This window comes from Dipodomys spectabilis, unplaced genomic scaffold (genome assembly GCF_019054845.1).
Source record: "Dipodomys spectabilis isolate Male_0828 unplaced genomic scaffold, ASM1905484v1 ptg000230l, whole genome shotgun sequence".
Taxonomy (NCBI): domain Eukaryota; kingdom Metazoa; phylum Chordata; class Mammalia; order Rodentia; family Heteromyidae; genus Dipodomys; species Dipodomys spectabilis.
In genome coordinates, this window is record NW_024870907.1 from 2,580,380 (window position 1) to 2,600,285 (window position 19,906).

At 60.0% G+C, this 19,906-nt stretch overlaps 1 protein-coding gene across 1 annotated transcript; it reads right to left on the bottom strand.

Moving 5' to 3' along the window:
* LOC122123623 (NADH-cytochrome b5 reductase 3) lies at positions 1-18,552 on the bottom strand. The gene is made up of 9 exons (XM_042698013.1): positions 18,407-18,552; positions 11,267-11,398; positions 8,118-8,190; positions 7,776-7,882; positions 5,631-5,760; positions 5,203-5,286; positions 4,997-5,082; positions 3,676-3,775; positions 1-771 (listed from the first exon to the last, which is right to left on the bottom strand). Exons 1-9 carry the CDS (start codon positions 18,425-18,427, stop codon positions 599-601), a joined length of 906 nt encoding a protein of 301 aa, XP_042553947.1. The 5' UTR covers positions 18,428-18,552; the 3' UTR covers positions 1-598.
* Positions 18,553-19,906: the final 1,354 nt, after the last annotated feature.

Sequence of the window (19,906 nt, forward strand, 5' to 3'; positions counted from 1 at the left end):
TGACTGTTGGCAACGTTTTACTTCAACTCCTGCTCATCATGAGAGGAGAGCGCTGGGCGGGCGGGAGGCTGGCCAGTGTCAGCTAAGGCAACGTGGGGTGTCTGCTCACACCCCTTCCCGGGCCGGGACCGAACCGAGGCTCTGCTTCTGCCACCAGGGCAGCTGGCCCTGGGCTGAGCCAGGACCCTCAAGTCCACCACCCTGTGCTGGGTCTCCAGCTTGCGACTCTCAAGCAGCCTAAGAGTCTTGGGGTGCTGGGGTCCACAGGGCCTCAGGCCTTTGGTCCGGGCCTCTTCCCCTGCAGCCACCCCTCCGAGGGGACCGGTAGTGTTGTGTGGGGCAGGGATCAGGGGAGGCCGGCCTGGCCTGGGGCAGGTGGGAAGGGGCCCCCCTCCCCATTCCCTTCTATCACTGCCGTGGCGGGAGGGGGTACACAGGTGGACGGCGGGGGGGGGGGGGGTCACAGGATGGGTGGGAACAGGCAGGAACTACCCCGCAGACGGCTGGTGGCAGAGGAGCTGACACAGCCCTGCTCCCGGGGTGCCCCTCGCGGCCTGGCGTGGGGTGGGCAAGCGCAGGGTGGCGTGGGGCGGGGCCATCAGAAGGCAAAGCAGCGCTCCTTGGCGTGGCCGGCGCGCTCCAGGTTGGGCAGGCAGGCCAGCTGGATCATGGGCGGGGGGCCGCACAGCAGAATCAGAGGCTCGTCGCCAGGGGGCGGGAGGTGGTTCCGGATCATCTCCTCGTTCACGAAGCCCTGGCTGTAGTCCCAGGCTGTGGGCAGACCAGGCGCAGAGATGGGGCCACAGTAGCACAGACCCCCCAACACCCCAGACGCTTAGGCCGCCTCTCCCCGCCCCCCATGGTGACTCCAGTGCTGTCCCTCCTAGGAGGAGGACCGCCCCTGCGCGTGCCTCAGGCTCTGCCCTGCGGTCGCTAGTCACGCACTGAGCACAGGTCCTTCAGGCCTCCTGGCAGGATGTCTGTCTTTTCAGTGCTAGGATGGCGCTGGGGCCTCAAGCATGCTAAGCCCCAGCCCAGGGCAGAGACTCATCGTCAGACGCCTCCGCACCAGGAAGTTGGCCCACCAGGGGTGGGCTTATCCAGTGTGTTCTGGAACCAAGCGAGCGCCTGCCACAAAGTAGTCGGCTCAGTCAATAAAGACTAGAGGGCGTGGGGGAGGGGGCACCCTCTCATGATGCCCAAGTGGGCTAGGAATGGTTTTGCTCTAACATCGACCCTCCAGAAGCAGACCTGCCAACGGGGGCTGCTCAGAGGGGCACCCAACTCCTGGTCCTGCGGTGGGCACCTGACCCTGGGCTCTGCCTGGTGGGCTCGCGGCCGCCCAGGTACGTGCTCAGGCGTGGCTTCAGAGGGTTCAGGGAGGCCTGGGATAGGCTTGTAGGGCCCAACAGCCTCGGGGCGCCCCCCCCTAGGATGGGCTACGGCTGGTGGAGCTTCCTGCCCCGACTCCCCCAGTCTGGACACCCAGGAGCAGCTCTGGCTTGTCCCTGTCTTGAGAATGTTTCCAAGTCCTCACGGCGGGCCCAGCAAGGGTGCGGATCACAAAGGCTAACACAGCCGCCTGTCTAGATGGACGACTCTCACTGCACCACACCCCACATCTGCGAGGTCCTGGGGGCACCAGGGGCCAGCTGGCCTTGGGACTAGAGTCATCTGTGCTGAACAATAAGGCCCTCTTTTTGTCATAAATACCATGAGCGGAGGACTGTCCAGAGTTCCTTTTCACCTTGGCCGCTGGGAACCTCTGAACAAGACGCCCGGCCTGCGGAAGGCTCGCGCACATCGCCGCCTGTCCATGTCTGTGTATCTGCCATTGCCCGCTCCACTCCAAGGCCTGTCCTTGTTTTAACTCCACTCCCAGTTTCCTTCCTCCTCAAACTCACCATGTGAGTCTCTGAGCTACCTTAAATCCTTCTAGAACAAGGCACAGACAGCCAAGAATTTTTTTTTTTTTTTTGCTGGTTGTGGGGCTTGAACTCAGGGCCTGGGCTCTGTCCCTGAGCTTTTGTGCTCAAGGCCAGTCTCTACCACGTGAGCCACAGCGCCACTTTCAGCTTTTTTGATGTTCAAGTGGAGATAAGATCTCACAGGGGCTTTTCTGCCAGGGCTGGCTTTGAACTGCGATCCTCAGATCTCAGCCTCCTGAGTAGCTAGGATGATGTGGGCTGCCGGACAGACGTGGAAAGACTGGGTGGGAGTGAGCGGCACGTGCCCTGTCTGTTGTGCACAGGTGGGACGCGGGGCTGTTCACGCCTGTGTTCTGGACAGTGCATTTTTCTTCCTGCGTGAACTGGATGTGGCTCTGGGGACCTGTCAGTCAGTCTGAGTGCTGGGAGAGAGCGGGACACACCCAGGTGGGAAGTGCAGAGAGGCTGTGCCCGTCCTGGGTGCCCACCAGTGTGGGGAAATCCCGCCCACGACTGCGCTTCCACAGACGGCCACCAGGGGCAGCACCAGCCTCCCCCGCTGGGCCCTCAGGCTAAGCCTGAGCTAGGAAGCCCCATCAGAGGAGCAGGGCTAGGGGCTGGGAAAGTGGCTCAGTGGTAGAGCGCTTGCCTTACATGCCTGAGGCCCTGGGTTTGATTCCTCAGCACCACAGAAGAAGAAAAGCCGGAAGTGGCACTGTGGTTCAAGTGGTAGAGCTCTAGCCTTGAGCTGAAAAGCTGAGGGACAGTGCCCAGGCCCAGAGTTCAGGCCTCATGACCGGACCCCCCCAAAAAAAAGAGCAGGGCTGGGGTGCCTTGTCTTCTGTTCCCCACTTTCCAGCCACAGTGCAAGGCAAATGTTCCTTTCTTTGCTACCAGGTCCAGTGCCCGATGGCCAGCTCAGCCTGAGGCCTTGGGACACAGAAGCCTCTGCGTGACCTGAGCTCAGCTCAGCCTGGGGGGGACCAGCTCCTACCCCAGGCCAGGGCTGAGAGGAGGCCTTACGGGCAAAACCAGGGTGTGGTGGTTCATGCTACTCAGCTACTGCTGAGGTAGTGATCAGGGGGACCACAGTTCAAGGTCAGCGGGACCGAGAAAGTTTGCAAGATCCCTATCTCAGTCAAACAGCCCAGTGGTGTCTGTGATGCCTGGAGTTCCAGTTATACAAGAGGTGTAAACAAGAGGATCATCATCCCGGCAGTGGTAGGACACCTGATCCCAAAAATAACTAAGGCAAAAAGGGGTTGGAAGCAAGGTTTAAGTGGTATAGTACCTGCCTAACAAACGAGACCCTGAGTTCAAATCCCAGTACCGCCAAAACAAGCTCTTTTTACCCCAATCCCCACCATTTCCCCACGGAGAGCCACACCCTAGGGCATCAGCACTGCTGCTTTTCTTACAGCAAAGAAGAATGAAGGTACTCCACCCCGCCCCTGCCCCACCTTTTTGTGCCAATATTAGGGCTTGACTCGGGCCTGGGGGCTATCCCCCCTTTTTCTTTGGTCAGTAGTAAGTCTTGACCTCTACCTGGGCTGGCAGGACGAGGGGAACCAGAGCTTCCGCCAAGCCCCATCTCAGGGCTGGTGAGAAGAGGGAAGGCAGAAAGCCAAAGCAGCCGCCTGTGCACAGCACACCTCCGAGGGGCGGGGCCCAGCGGAAAGCCCCAGGCCGGCCCTGCCGCCCTCTGGGATCCCCCCATGCCCACCAGCCTGCTGCTTCCCCCACTCACCTTCGGGGGCTTTGTCAACCGTGTACCAGAGCTTGAAGCGAGCTGAGTGCTCATTCCTCAGTTCCTCCAGCTCCGGCCGCAGCAGGATGTCCTTCTCGGTCTGCAGGGGAGGGGACAGGCCATGCGATCAGCAAACAGACTCGAGCCCAGCGGTGGTCACCACACTGCCATGGGCCACAATCGGTCGCAGGAGATGGCGGCCACGGCTGGCCAGCCCTGTTGACACTGCCTATGACACGCTTCAAAGCTGGGGCCTGAGAACTTCCTGACTGGGGAGAGCACACAGCACAGCGAGGAGAGGACAGGCAGAAAAACTGGAAGATGCAGGCACTCGCCAGGGCTGGGCGAGGCCTGGCGTCGAAGTCCAGGGAGTGCAGCCCACCCTCCCCCCAGCTCTCCACTGCCCACGGGTCACAGGCCAGGTCACCCCTTCCTGGACACTTGCTCTGTAGTCCAGGCTGGCCTGGGACTCCTGATCCTCCTTGCTTCACCATCCTGAGAACCGGGATTACAGGTATGCATGACCATACCTGGCTCACCTGGTACTAATAAATCTTTGATCTATTTAAACATTATTTTAAGCTGGGCACTCGCTACTGGCACATACCTATAATCCTAGCCATCCTGGGCAGAAAAAAGTCTATCAGACACTTATTTCCTATTAACTAGCAAAAAGATAGAAGTGGATGTGTGGCTCAGGAGGGAGAGCGCCAGCCTTGAGCACAAAGCCAAGTGACGGTGGCCGGGCCCTGAGCTTGAGCCAGTACTGACACAAAGGTTATCATAAGGGCAGGGTGGAGGCATCCTGCCCAGGTAAGGGCGTCTGAGGGTCTCCGGACTTGAACTCAGCCTCCAGGACTAACTGTCCACTCCCCCGCCCCCCTCCAGCCAGCTTCTACCCTTTCCCCCAAGCCGTGCGTTCCTCCTGGTGGAGGAAGGGAGCCTGCCTCTGTGCTGAGGACCAGGGACCTCCCCGGGGGCTTAGCACCTGTCAGATGGCTGAACCATGTCTGACCAGGGCCTGAGCCCTATTGGGCAAAGTGGCGGAGGGGGAGGGGCGGGCGGGCAGCAGCTTCCCCAATGAGACTTCATTATCAAACTCACATAGTCACAAAATCCTGAACCCGAAAAAGCCCTGTGACACCCAGCCACCGGCTTGTTCAGAGGAGGGGTGTCGCCCGCGGGGGACAGCTCCGCCTTTCACGCAGCAGGCTGGCACAGAGTCCTGGGCTTGGAGTGCAGAGAAAGCTCAGCACACCAGCCACGCCTCAGTCCTGCCACCTGGCATCGCCACTGAGCTGTCAAGGCCCTGTCCACTCACCTGGTTGGCAAAGAGCAGGTGACACACGGTGTGGTCATCCGGGTCCTTCATGATGGCACGGATCACCTGCAGCATTGGCGTGATGCCTGCAGAAGGGGACCGGGCATCCCGTGAGCACTTGCGACCAGCCCCCTCACAGGCCGGTGCTAGGATACAGGGCCCTGGGCCTGCTACAGCCTGACCAGACCTCACGGGCTCGGCCTTACCTGTGCCCCCTGCGATCATGCCCACAGACTTCACCGTCGTGATGACGGGGTTGGACTTCTTGTCTGGACGGATGGCAAACTTCCCTGAAGGATGAAGAGGGGTGAGACGGCACCCAGACACACTTTGCTGGGGCCTGGAGGTCCCAGGAAGGTGGGGGACCTGGGACCCCACAAGGAGCCACTGGGGCGAGGGGGTAGTGAGCGACGGCTCCCCTCAGGCCTTCTGCCTGTATCAGGCACTGTGCTGCTGGGTGAGGGCTCTGTGGGGTGCGTGAGGGGCTCCCAAGAGTGGCTGGTCAGCAACCCTGGGGTGGGTGAGCCCCAGAGGGCAGAAGGGGAGACCGAGGCTTGAGAGGACAGAGCAGGTTCGGGCGGGTGGACACCTGGGGTGCTAGCTCTCCAGTCTTGGGGACCCCCACCCGGGTCACCTTTGCCCTGGTAGACCAGCAGCCCGTTGGGGCCCCGGAACTCAATGGTGTCGCCCAGCTTCATGTTCTCTAGGTACTGTGACATCTTCCCTCCGGCCGGGAACTTGGGGTGCGTGTCCTTGAAATAAACCTGCGAGGAGACACACGTTCCGGCCTCATCTCCGGCGCAGGTCTGAGGCAAGCCCTGACCACAGTGGCAGGCCGCGTGTGGCCTTGTCCATGGCACCCCACAGTCCACGTCCTGCCCCCCACAACTTGGCACTCACAACGCCTCTCAAACAGAACCCTGGCTGGAGCAACAAGAAGCCAGCCAGAGGGCTCAGTGGGCACAGATGCCCCAGACTCAGCTCAGGGACCCACAAGGGAGTTAGCGCAGCAGAGGCCCTGGCAGGGCCCAGCCATACCCCCAGGTTGCTCAGGGCTTTGCATTTTGTGTGGCTGTCAAATCCCCCTCTAGCCAGGCACCGGTGGCTCACGCCTGTAATCATAGCTACTCAGAAGGCTGAGATCTGAGGATCCTGCCCTGGCAGGAAAGTCTGTGAAACTCTTATCTCCAACTAACCACCAGAAAACTGGAAGTGGTGCTGTGGTTCAAGTGGTAGAGCACCTGCCTTGAGCTGAAGAGCTGAGCAACAGTGCCCAGGCTCAGGGTTCAAACCCCAAGACCAACAAAAAATAAAATCTCGGGGCTGGGAAGGTGGCTCAGTGGTAGAGTGCTTGCCTTGCATGCATATGGCCCTGGGTTCGATTCCTCAGCACCACATGAGCAGAAAAAGTGGAAGTGGTGCTGTAGTTCAAGTGGGAGAGCGCTAGCCTTGAGCTGAAGAGCTGAGGGACAGCACCCAGGCCCAGAGTTCAGGCCCCACGACCGACAAAAAAAATAAATAAAATAAAAAAATAAAATCTCCCTTCTTGGAACAGCTCCCTTCCCGTCCCTGGGGGTGCCGCCCTGGGAAGGGAGTGGGGCTCTGACCCCACCGCCCGCGGAGATGGGGAGACAGGGCAGCTGCGCCCTGCCCAGGGCTGGGCTGGCTTCTCTGGAGGGGGACGGGGACAGAGGCTGGCCGGGAGGGGCAGTGCCGACCCTCGGGTCGGGGGTCCCTGGCCACAGCACAGGGAGGGGTATGGCCATGCGTTCCCCCGTGTCCCCCCCACCCCGTTCCCTCTGGGTGGCTTTGACACCCACAGGTGCTCTGTCCCTCACCATCTCCTCTTTGCTTCTGGACAAGGTGCCAGACCAGGCCGTGGCTGCCAAGGTCCAGATGGCCTTGCTGACTGCTCCTTCCTCCTGTCCACCCCTCTAGGTGCCCTCTGGGCCTTCACGCCTCTTCCCTTCACCTGCTGATGCCCGCTGGGGCCTCACCTTGCTTCCTGGGCATGCCTCATATACCCCACCCCCACCCGCCTCCCCGCCCCAGCCCTGGGGACTCACTGTTAGCCCGGTGAGCTCCCTTCCCGTGCTTAGCACGCTCCTTCCCCGCTCCACAGCTTGGCACGCTCCTTTCTTAGGCAACACTAGACCCATGTAGTAAAGGCAGTAAATACTCAGCCTCCAGCCCCCTTTGCCTTGGGATGGCACTCCTCTGGGCAGCTGCCACCCTATAAGGCAGCAAGAGCCCCTGAGAGTGACCTTCAGCTCTGGGCACCTTCAGGACCCTTATCTACTACTCGGGCAGCAGCCATAGATCCTAGTCTACCATGATGAAGCCCCTGGCCCTCACCTCCACACTGGGGTCTGCACTCCTAGCCCCTCCTAGCTTCAGCAGGGTATACAGGTCACCTCAGACAATAGCCGGGGCTGGGCTGGGAAGGTGGCTCAGTGGTAGAGCGCTTGCCTTGCATGCCTGAGGCCCTGGGTTCAATTCCTCAGCACCACATAAGCAAAAAGAAAAAAAAAGCCGGAAATGGCGCTGTGGCTCAAGTGGTAGAGCGCTAGCCTTGAGCTGAAGAGCTGAGGGACAGCGCCCAGGCCCAGAGTTCAGGCCCCAAGACCAGACCCCCAAAAAACAAAAAAAGCCAGGGCTGCTTCTCACTCCTCTCTTGTGGGAAAGGGTCTTGCCGGCTCCCTCACCAGCAATCAACCTTTTCTTTGTTCGCTGTACCTGGATGTCTGCGTGGCAAAGTCGAATACGCTCTAACCCTCACCTTGACCACCAGGTCCACGAAGCCCTTGTCATCATCACTGGAGACCGGGGTGTAGGGCCGGATGACCAGGTTCCCGTCAATGCGAGTAGAGAGATAGATGTGCTGGCCTGTGGGGTGCAGCAGGGTCACTGCAGGTTCTGCTCCCCAACCACCTCCCACGGGGGGGGGGGATCCCCACATGTCCCAGAACTTGACTTCGGATGTGCAGGTGCCACCAGCGGGGACCTCGGGCCTTCCCCTCCTAGCGGAGGCCACCGTTCAAGGCCTCCTCCTCCCCCACTCTGCCCACCTCTCTGGCCTGGCTGGCGGGGGGGGGGGGCAGAAGGGGGGAACAGGACTCACCGATGGGGAGGCCCAGGATGTGCTGGGGGGAGGGCAGCGCGAAGCGGAAGCGCCGAGTGTCGTGGCTGAGGATCTGCGGGGAGGAGGCCAGAGCTGTTGAGGGCTCACGGGGCGGGGGCCACCCACCCCATGCCCGCCCCCCGTGTTCCACGGGAAATGAGGCTGCTGGCACGCAGGGGCGCACGCCCCCACGTATCTGAGGAACAGCGACCCCATCCACAGTCCCACGATGAGAAGAGTCCAGACGTCCTAGAAGGGGGGAGGGGGGCAGCTCCTCAGCATGGACAGGCGTTCAATGGGACAGAGCTGAGACAAGGCCACACCTGACTAGGCCCTGGCCAGGAGAGAAAGTTCTGGAAGCCTCTGTACTTGGAATTCCTTGACAAGTGGGCTGTGGGCTCACTGCCACCTTGGAAAGCCCGCATCTGGCCAGAGGCCAGTGCCCACGGCCTGCCCAGGCTGGCACAAGACGTGGTCAGCAGGTAGACCCTGGAGCCATGCAGACAGACTCTGTACAGTGAGCAATCAGAGCCAGGACCAGCACCAGCGCCCTGACTGCTGGTACGAGCCTGGCCAGGAGACAGGCAGGCGGCTGTAGGCCTTGCTCACACATAAGCCAAGACCCACAGACGGGCAGAACAGCACGAGCTGGAGAGTGTCCTCTGCAGCACACAGCGGCTGCCATGTAGGGTGACTGGAAGTTCCGGGGAGGCTGTGATGGAGCGGAGGTAGTGCCAGGGAGGCCCTGACTTGCAGTGGCCATTTTCCCCCAAGACCCAGGCCTCTGGCTGCCTCCCCAGAACCTTTGTGCTAGCGGCAGACAAAGCATCAAGGCCCCAGGAGCAGAGTCCAGGACTATTGATCGGTCCTGTGGATCAAGGTCGGACCCTCGCTATCAGACATTTTCGGAAGACCAGAAAGGAGGGACGGTGTTGCAAGCCAGAGGCCCTGGCAGGCGCCCCGGGGAGCCCGGCTGCTGGCCTGGACCAGCCAGCACCAGGCCTCTGTGGGGACAGTGGCAGGCTTCAGGTGTGCACACCCCTGCCCCTGTGCGCATGTGCGACGCAGAAGCAGACCTGGCGCGGCTGGGCTCCCTCCACGGGCCTCTGAGCGCGGCAGTGGTGGGATGGGGGAGGGGCCACTCACATTACACAAATGAATTTTTTTTGGCCAGACCTGGGGCTTGAACTCAGGGCCAGGGCACTGTCTCTAAGTTTCTTCTTCTTCTTTTTTGGTTGGTCATGGGGCTTGAACTCTGGGCTTGGGCACTGTCCCTGTGCTCTTCAGCTCAAGGTGAGCGCTCTACCGCTTGAGCCACAGCACCACTTCAGTTTTCTGGTGGATTATTGGAGATAAAAGTCTCACGGACTTTCCTGCCCGGGCTGGTTTTGAACCGAGATTTTCAGCTCTCAGCCTCCTGAGTAGCTAGGATTACAGGCATGAGCCACTGGTGCCCGGCTTCTAAGCTTCTTTTGTTCAAGGCTAGCGCTCTACCACTGGAGCCACAGCTTCACTTCTGGCTTTTTTGGTTTATGTGGTACTGCAGAATGGAACTCAGGGCTTCATACATGCTAGGCAACCACTCTACCACAAAGCCACATTTCCAGCTCTCACAGTGAATATTTATAGTGAGCACCACAATCACCCCTTAGTTCTACAATTAAAAACTAGTAACAAAGGAAAGAACATTGAAAAAAGGTTACAAAGCAGGGCAGGAGAGAGAGAGAAGATGAGGGAGATGAAGGTACACTGTATGTATGGCTACAACTATATGAAACCCCTTATATAGCTATTTGAGGCTAATAAAAGCGCAGACTCAAAAAAACAAAAACAAAACAACAAAAAACCAGGCTGCGGGCCGCTGCGGCTCATACCTGTAATCCTAGAGACCTGTAATCCTGAGATCTGAGGATTGATGTTTGAAGCCAGCCTGGGCAGTAAAGTCTGTAAGATTATCTCCACTGAAAATGCCAGAAGTGGAACTGTAGCTCAAGGGGTGGAGCACTAGCTTTGAGCCAAAAGGCTCAGGGACAGTGCTCAGGCCCTGAGTTCAAGCCCCAACACCAGCATGGAAAAAAAAAAAAGGTGGAAATGAGCCAGGAGCTTTGGGGGTTCACGCCTGTAATCCTAGCTACTCAGGAGCTAAGATCTGAGGATCGCAGTCAAAGTCAGACAAGGATGGAAAATCCCTGAGACTCTCATTTCCAGTGAACCACCAAAAAGCCAGAAATGGAGCTGTTGCTCAAAGCACTAGAGCACTAGCCTTAGGAGAAAAAAGCTCAGGGATAGATAGCCCTCAGGCCCTGAGTTCAAGTCCCAGGACTAGCGAGTGCGTGCGCACACACTCACTCACTCACTCACACACACACACACACACACTCACACACACACAAAAGTGGGAAGTGGAGCTGTGGAGTCCTAGCTTTAAAGGAGAGCATGGGGGCCTGAGTTCAAGCCCCAGAACCTACACAGAAAAACAAACCAGGCTTAAACACACTATGCCACAGTGTGGACAGTAAGGTTAGGGCAGGCGTGGTCTCCAGGGGAGGGACTCCCTTTGTTTGGAACTTTCCCCCATTTCTAGGAGTCCCTGGGACTCCGGCCGGCCCTCCCGGGGAGGTCTGCGCAGTGCCTTGCAGGGATGTGGGCTGGACTTGCTGGGCACAGGGCAGGGTAGAGGCCTGGCTGGCTGAGAGCCGATGGCTTTCTTTGCTGTGACTCAGTTTTTCCTGCCACGCCCCCTGCAGGCAACTGGAGTGGCCAGAAATAGTCTAGGGGGAGGCAGCCTTGGAGGGGAGTTAAGGAAGGAAGCAGCCTGGCGGGGGCAGCGGCAGGAGAGGAGGTGGTCTGAGACGCCATCATAGGGCTGGGCCGGAAGAGCGCCACCTAGGGGTGAGGGGGGGCACCCAAGGCCACAGAGGCTGACACAGGTCCAGGCCTAACCAGGATCACTCAGCAGCCTTTCCTGCTAAGTGGGGAGAGGGCCCCAAAGTCCTGAGGGGCCGCCACTCATGTGGGCTTCCAGTGGGACGCGAGCGCATCAGAGACTGCGTCTGAGCCCGTCACCCCCACGTGGTGTCAGCTAACACGGGGAACAGCGCGGGTGTGGGAGGAGGCGCTGGCCCGGGCACCGCGGTGCCAGTCCTCACCTCCTTGTCGATGAGCCGCAGCGGGTACTTGATGTCGGGGCTCTCCAGGGTGATGGCGGGCGAGGAGCGCTGGAACAGCTTCATGAACAAGCTGTAGAGGAACCAGACGGGCGAGAGCACCACGGACCCCAACTGAAATGACAGGGGGCCTCCAGGTGAGCCGGGGAGGAAGGAGCCCGCCTCAGATGCCAGTTCACCCATCCGGACACCTCCAGGCTCTGCTGAGAACACCCGCTCCCTGTCCCCGTTCTCCTATCTCTGTGTGAATCACTGGCTTTGAGAAGCTACCGAGATGAGGCTGTGACCCCACTCACCCGCCACTGTGTTGGATACCGTGAGAAAAATGGTCCTGAAAAAGCTCCGTTTATCTCAGATCAAGGACTTTTAAAAGTTATGCATCTGAACACATATCTCTTTTCTCTTCGGCTGACAGGAAGCTCAGAGTAAATTAATCTTGACACTGTGACTCTGCTCCTTTTTTTTTTTCTGCTTTCCTTTAGTCAGTTCTTGCTTTATTTAGATAAACAAACAGGTGATAACTCCAACTCAGAACCCACCGAGCATCACATTCCAGCCACTAACACTGTCTCCCGGCTTTCTCAGGGTGGCTAAGTGACCAGCCAAGGTCACACAGCACACAGGAGTGGAGGCTCCCCGGCTGCTGCCTTGACCTTGGATGTCTGGCGTGGCACCTGGGAGAAAGTTCCCTTCTGCTGTCTCAAGCTGCCAGTTTGTAGTGGTTTATGGCATAAGCCTCAAGGCCAGGGGCAGAATGACTGAAGGTCTCCACCTGCGCTTCCACAGATAGCAGACCAGACCCAAACAGTTGTAAAGGTGTGGCTGACACTGGGCGTGTGAACAAGACCTCAATGTTATGTCCATGATGCTTTCCTGACCCATCATTCACTCAGGGGTGTGCAAAAGGGGGTCTCTCCCTGAGGAGGTAAACACTGGGGCATTCAGGGCAAAGTGAAGTGTCCCCCCCCCACACACACACACGCGCGCACACATTACAGAGAGACATGAGGAAACTGTTGACATTCCCGCATCTTTACAGTAACTGAAATTTCAAAATAACAAGCGACTTGGGCACTGGTAGCTCACGCCTGCAATCCTAGTTACTCAGGAGGCTGAGATCTGAGAATCATGGTTCAAAGTCAGCCCAAGCAGGAAAGTCTGTGAGACTCTTATCTCCAATGAACCACCAGAAAACTGGAAGTGGTGCTGTGGCTCAAGTGGTAAGGTGCTTGCTTGCCTTGAGCTGAAGAGCTGAGGGACAGCGCCCAGGCCCAGAGTTCAAGCCCCACACCGACAAAAGCAAAAACAAAAAAACAAGCAAGCCAGGAGGAGTGACCACGAAACTAAGCTAATGTAGCTCTCACGCACCCGCTACCTCTCTCTGACTTTCCTGTCTTTTTTTGGGGGGGAGGGGGGTCCCGTCATGGGGCCTGAACTCGGTCTGGGCGCTGTCCCTCAGCTCTTCAGTTCAAGGCCAGCACTCTACCACTTGAGCCACAGCGCCATTTCCGGCTTTTTTCTTTGCTTATGTGGTTCTGAGGAATCGAACCCAGGCCCTCATGCATGCAAGGCAAGCGCTCTACCACTGAGCCACTTCCCAGCCCTCTGACTTTCCTCTCTGCCAGTGACCCCCATGTGTTCTTATCCAGATCTCCAGCTCTTTTCTCCTCCGCTGACAGGAAGCTCAAGTTCCTGGCTCAGGAGTCTGCTCCATGGTGGGCTCTGCTGTGTGATAGATTCTCCAGGCCCGGCCTCTGCGGGGGCCCAGCCCCACCCCAGCCCCCACAGTTCAGTCTGAGGGGATGAGAAGGGCCCGGGTCAGGGAGGCATTTGCAACCTGAGAGGCGCAGGTGCGCGCAGTGTCTCCCCAGCGATGCTCGGAGGCCAGCCAGGCCCGGCCCTGCCCCAGACGGGCCCAGCGGCTCCAACTCCCGGGCCAAGTCCCTGGGCCTTTGTTAGGTTCAGAACAAAGCTTCTCTGGCAGTCTAAGCAGGGTGTGAACCAGGCCACACCCCATGGGGCCTCTGGTATGTGGCCCGAGGGTCTGACGTGACGGAGGACCGGCCGGGCACTCCCCCCACCCACACCCCGCCCACTTGGTGCTGGGTGACCACAGCTCATCACAGTAGTCTGGGCAATCGGGACCTCGGGGTTGGACTTCTGGACTGGCCGCCTCGGGCTAGGGAGGAAGGGCAGGAATGGACAAAGACCATGGCCCCAGCCGGCACCCATCTACAAAGACACCCATCTACCAAGTCGTCCACATCAGCCCCGGGGTGTGGAGCTCACGGAGTTACAGAAGAGAAACTGGGGCAGAGGGAAGTCACCTGCCCTTGCTCCGGGTCACCCTGCGGCCTCAGAGATTGAATGTGCTGGAGTGGGACCAGGATGTGGCTCCGGTCCAATCCAGTCCCGCTCTTTCCATGCCAGCTGCAGACACAAGGGCCCGGTGCCCCAGTCCCAAACCCGATATCCTGCCCCCTGCAGCGAGGCCTGAGCCTGGCCTCTGCCAATACACAGGTAGCCTCACCCCTCCCCGCCCCACAAGGCCTCCAGCCACCCTCCAGCCCTGGTTCTGCAGCTCCACCCAGAGCCCTCAAGCTCCCGCAGGTCAAGCCTGCTTGGCATTGAGCCTCCACCCCTCCCCCGAGTGCGCAGACCCCCATTCTACCTTCAAAGCCCAGCTGGGGGCCCGCTTGCCCACAGAGCCCCTCCCCCATAATTATCTGGGCTCCGGGACTTTGTGCAGCCAGCCCCTCACTGAGCCCCTGGGGGGTTACCCCACAGAAGGCTCTCTGCACAGGAGGTCACACCCCAGGGGCCACAGCTTGGGGACAAGGGTGAAGGAAGGCCCAGCACAGCTGGGCAAGGGCAGGCCAGTTCCACAGCATAGCCCCCCACCCCACCCCGGCCGGACCCAAGTGGGGACACAGACACCACCTACAGCCTCAGTGCACAAATGAGAGGACAAATGAGGCTCAGGGAAGGCTAGGACTTTACAGCCCACTTTTCTATCAGCCCCAAGCCTACAAACGCCAGCCTGTGGTAAGTGCAGGCCAGGCAGAGCCACGGGTGTCAGGGGCTCTGCGGGTGGTGGGGTCCCGCACGTGAATCTTGTCACCAGCAGCAGCTGGGCGGTGAGTTCCTTGTAGGAAGCACTGGCAGATATTTGTGGAATGAGTTAGGGATAACAGTCCCTACCCCTTGTCCCTCTGTTGGTTATTTTGTCTGGAAGTTTCCAGAACGAAGGCAAGAGCCCACATGGCTCCCGAGTGAGGGTGGAGCTCTGCCCATCCTGTTTGTCTGACACACCCTAGCCCCTGGATGGTTCTCAGAGGCAGCCTGGCCCCCTGAGACCCAGGGACACAGGCGTCCACTGAGGACACAGGCTTTCATGGGAACACAGGCATCCACTGAGGACACAGGCATTTATGGGAACATAGGCATCCACTGAGGACACAGGCATCTGCTGGGGACACAGGCTGGGGACACAGGCATTCTTGGCACAGAGCAAAAGCGGGCACTCTGCCCGATGCCTCCCTTAGCCCTCAGGCTGAGATGGAGAGATGCTACTGTTGTTACATCTCAGATGGAGAAACCAAGGCTCTGGAGACAGGTGTGAACCTGACCACTGAAATGGAGGAGGTGGACTTTCTCTGTATAAAAACTCCTATCTGAGCCGGGCGCCAGTGGCTCACACCTATAATCCTAGCTACAGGAGGCTGAGATCTGAGGATCGGGGTTCAAAGCCAGTCCAGGCAGGAACCTCTGTGAGACTCTTATCTCCAATAAACCACTAGAAAACCGGAAATGGCGCTGTGGCTCAAGCTGAAGGGTGCAGGGACAGCACCCAAGCCCAGAGTTCAAGCCCCACACCGACCAAAAAACAAACAAACAAACAAAAATTCCTATCTGGTGAGGCCGCTGTGGCCAGACTTTGCTGTGTCACCCAGTCTACACACCCCAATGGGCACTTCAATGTGCTTGATGCAGGGGGCCCATGGGGTAAGCAGCCCAACATGGGAAAGCAGGGGTGGGGGGTGTGGAGAGCACAGCTGGTGGAGGGCGGGACCCAGCATGACCGGGAGCAAGGAAGGCTGATGGCTTGGTCTCCAAAAGTTGAAGCCAGACCAGACATGCGGGAGTGGGGTATGTGGGAAGCACAGGCTCAGGCCCCATCCCCATCCCCAGCTCCACCCCTGCCCCGCCAGCTATGGGCAAGTAAACAGAAGGCAGGTGCAGAGGCCAAGGCAGTGCCCAGCTCCTCCTCAGCTGGGCGATCACCCCAGCCACCAGGGGGCACTGAGGCAGCTGCTCCCAGCTGCCCCAACTGTCGCCCTGCAGGCCCTGCTCTGCCCAGCCAGGCAGCCACCCTGCCTTCCTCCTTCTGCCAACACGGAGCTGAAGGAGATGGGTGCCAGGGTCCCCGGGCATTGCAGGGAGTCCCCAGCTCACTCAGAGGCCAGGGCCACAGAGCCCGTTCCCCACCCACAGGGCACCCTGCCCAGCCTTGGCATTCCTCTCCAGTGCCAGCTCTCTGACCCGGGGGCCTGCAAAGCCCAGGCAATGCCTCACTTACCTTCCTACTGCCTGCTGTCCGGCCAAGATCTGCGCACCCACCTTCCTGCGTTCCCAGTCCCAAGTGGAGGAAGTGGGAGGGGATGAAGGAAGTCCTGCGGTAAGCAGGCTTCCAGGCTAGGCTAGGAGCTAGGGGGAAGGAAACCCAGGACTAGACACAGGTGGATGGCTGAGCAGCCTTCCTCAGGGCCCAAGGAGACACAGCTATTTCCCTGGGTCCAGGGAGTCTGCCACCAACCAGGCATGGAGCTGCCAAGGGCTGCTGGAAACGGCTGTTACACTCTACCTGTGTGTGGTTCTGTCAGGGCCTGGCACTCTTGGCTGATGATGCAGGATGGCAGGCCAAGCCCCCAGTGTTCTCCCCAGATGGCTGACAGAGTCGAGTACCAAGTCCTGGGGACCTCCCCGAGGCCTGCAACGCCTAGATAAGATGTCTGATGGAGAAGCCCAGGGGCTACCCACAGGGCACAGGGGCCGCCAGACCCACAGGGCACACGGAGCCGCCAGACCCACAGGGCACACGGAGCCGCCGGATCCCTCTCTGCTTGAGTGGGCTGTGGGCACTTGGGGCCAAGCAGGGCCACAGGCAGGGGCAATCCTAGGCTCCCGATGGGCAGAGGGAAGCCAGGGTTGGTGGTCTCCTGACCCTAGACCAAGGACTGGTCAACATTCACGGAACAGCCAAGTGCCGGAGGCAGTGACACAGCGACCAGCTCCAGCCAGGTGAGTCACCCCAAAAAGCAGGGTTGGGAGGGGCCTCAAACTGACAGCATTTATATTAGGAAAGTTTACAGGGCTGTCTCTGGCAGCCAAGTTGTTAACTCTGGGGTTGGGTGATGCCTCAGGTGTGCCCTGGGCTAGGTCCCTGGGACTGAATGGCCCCAAGGGAAGGGGACGGGGCATCTGGGCTAGCCACATTCTTAGCCAGGCCTGTCAAGAAACCTCTAGAGGCAGTAGAAGGAGAGGCCCTGGAGGGAGGGAGAGAGGGAGGAGCAGGGCCTCCCAAGGCAGTGCTAGCCTAATCCTTCCCAGGCGGCCTTCCCACTCCAGCAAGCAGAACACCCAGGAGCCAGGGTGTGTGTCACCCCGACCCAGCTGCCTTAGAGAAATTGGGACAGAAGGTAGCGCGGCACGCCCCCCCCCCCCCCCCCCAGAGCCAGAAAGTCAGGGCCTGGCTTCCTCAGTGCTGCAGGCTGGAGACCAAGTCAGGAGAGTTCTAGGGGGCTGTTGGCCCAGCCTCACGCGGCTTCTGTGAGCTGCAGGGTAGCCAGAGCTCCTCCTTGCAGGGCAGTGACAGCGGGGCTACAGCACGTCCTGCCACCAGCATTCTCCTTGTGACAAGATGTGGCCAGGGGCTGGGAAGTTGGCTCAGTGGTAGAGCGCTTGCCTTGCATGCCTGAGGCCCTGGGTTCGATTCCTCAGCACCACATAAGCAAAAAGAAAAAAGCTGGAAGTGGCGCTGTGGCTCAAGTGGTAGAGCGCTAGCCTTGAGCTGAAGAGCTGAGGGATAGCGCTCAGGCCCAGAGTTCAGGACCCACGACCGGACCCAAAAAAAAAAAAAAAACAAGATGTGGCCAATCTCCTGGTCCAGCAACACCACCCCCACATGACACACCTTCCCACTTCTATGTCCTCAACACTCATTGTGTGTGTGCGTGCCAGTACAGGGGCTTAAACTCAATGCTGGTGCTCTACCGCTTGAGCCACACTTCCATTTTTAACTTTTTTTTGCTAGTCCTGAGGCTTGAACTCAGGGCCTGGGCACTGTCCTGAGCTTCTTTTGCCAAGGCTAGCACTCTACCACTGGAGCCACAGTGCCACTTCTGGCTTTCTCTATACTGAGGAATAGAACCCAGGGCTTCATGCGTGCCAGGCCAGCACTCTACCACTGAGCCACCTCCCCAGCCCACTTCTAGCTTTCTGATGGTTCACTGGAGATAAGAGTCTCACCGACTTTCCTGCCCAGGCTGGCTTTGAACCATGATCCTCAGGTCACAGCCCCCATGCCCGGCCACACACTCATCGTCGTGGACGCTCGCAGTCACACCCGCACGCTTCCGCACAGGTCCTCACACCATGCACACACAGTCGCGCGTGTCTGCGTGCACGCGGGTTTCTGCTCGCATGCGGGCCACACAGGCACGCGCTTGGCCACACGCACTTCCTCACTCTCCCGTCGCGCTTGCACGCCCGGGCACACCTGTGGCTCCCCCTCGGCCGTGCGCCCGCGCACACCCATCGGCGGCCCCGAGCCCCGCCCCGGCCCGGCCCCGCCGGGGGCCCCGTGAGTCACCGCCCGCGGGGCGCCGCCCGCGCCGGGCAGGGCCGGGGCGGGGCGGGCGCGGGGAGGAGACGCCCCGCAGACGCCGGGCCCGCGGCGTGCGTGGCGGGCGAGGAGGTGCGGGGTCCCGGGAGTGGGGGAGGGCGCCCCGAGCTCCACGGGCCCGCGCAGGACCCGCCCCCTCGCGGCCCCCCGGCCCCCGGCGCCGGCGCCCAGTGTCTCCGGGTCTCTGCGCCGCCCGCCTCCGCGCCGCTCCCGCTTACCGTGCTCAGCTGGGCCCCCATGGTGACGGCGGAGGCGGCGATGGTGGAGGCGGCGATGGTGGAGGCGGCGATGGTGGAGGCGGCGACGGTGGAGGCGGCGACGGTGGTGGCGCAGCCCGGGTTCGCTCCTTCACCACCGAGTCCGTCAGCCGCCGCCCCACTGCCGCCCCGGACACGCCCCTCGCGTCGCCTCGGGGGCGGAGCCAGACCGCGACCAGCCAGTAGCGTGCGGGATGGGGGCGGGCCCGGAGACGCCCCGCCCACTTCCGCCCGGGCCAGAGCGGCGGAGGTGCTCGCGCCGCCGCCAGGCGTCAGGACCCGGCCCGCCTCGCACCCGCTGGTCTCAGGCTGCAGTGTGGCCTCGGGCGGGACACTGGCCTGCTCTGGGCCGCGTGTGCTCCCTGGAAAGGATCAAGATGGCGTCCCTCTGGATAAGCCCCGAAATAAAAGCCTAGCGGTCCGACCTTTGAACCTCAGGGCCTGACCTCTGTTCGCGCCCCTCCCGGGCCTGTTGACTGCAGAGCTGGGCCTCTGCGGGTGCTGCGCCGGCCAGGCGAGGCCGCCGGGCCTTTGAACGCGCCGGTGTTGTATGCGGGCCAGCCGCTGTGCACGGTGCATTGGTTAACTCAGGTGTCGGTCAGGTCCACAGGCCCCGACCCATGACCCGCAAGCACTCTCTGCCCACCCCACCCCCGTGGGACCCCCGTGGGCTGCGGGCTCCCCAAGGGCAGCAGCCTGTCTGCTTTGAGGTCCTCAACATTCCCGCAGCCAGCACAGAGCCCAGACATAGCCGGTGCTCAGTAACCACCACGAGTGACAGCTCCTGGTGCTCAGAGAGGCAGGCGGCAGGGGTGAGCGCTGGGTTTCTGCAGTGTGACGCCGGCCAGGCAGAGAGGGGAAGTTGGAAACCTATAGGCCTTGGAGGTGGGGACCAACGGGACAGACACAGGGCCTCAAGTTCTGGGCATAGTGGTGTGAAGTCAGAGGAAGTCAGGGTGGGGCCCAGGTTGTCAGGGAGCCTGGGAAGCCTACACAGGTTAGGCCAGAAAAGATAGGAAGGCCTCGGTCTAGGAGGCATCTGACCTTAGGTCAGTTCAATTTTATTTATTTGTTTGTTTATTTAGTTGGTCATGGGGCCTGAACTCTGGGCCTGGGCGCTGTCCCTCAGCCCTTCAGCTCAAGGCTAGTGCTCTACCACTTGAGCCACAGCGCCACTTCCGGTTTTCTGAGGTGCATTGGAGATAAGAGTCTCAGGGATTTTCCTGCCCAGATGGCTTTGAACCATGATCCTCAGATCTCAGCCTCCTGAGTAGCTAGGATTACAGGTGTGAGCTACCAGTACTAAGCTAGATCACTTCAATATTATTTCACTTTTAATGCCTATACTTATTTGTGTGTGTATATACATTTTTTTATGTGTGTGTGTATGCAAGCACACATACAGCCATACTAGGGCTACACTTTACTACATATTGTACTACTTTACCACCATTTTAGACC

Bases quoted from the DNA above. Each gene is read 5' to 3' on its own strand.
- LOC122123623 (XM_042698013.1), bottom strand. From the start codon at position 18,427: ATGGGGGCCCAGCTGAGCACG. The intron at 5,761-7,775 runs GTGAGGGTTAGA...GTCTCCTCGCAG, and splicing joins TCGTGGACCTGGTGGTCAAG to GTTTATTTCAAGGACACGCA. The intron at 5,287-5,630 runs GTGACCCGGGTG...TTCATCCTTCAG, and splicing joins GCTGGTCTACCAGGGCAAAG to GGAAGTTTGCCATCCGTCCA.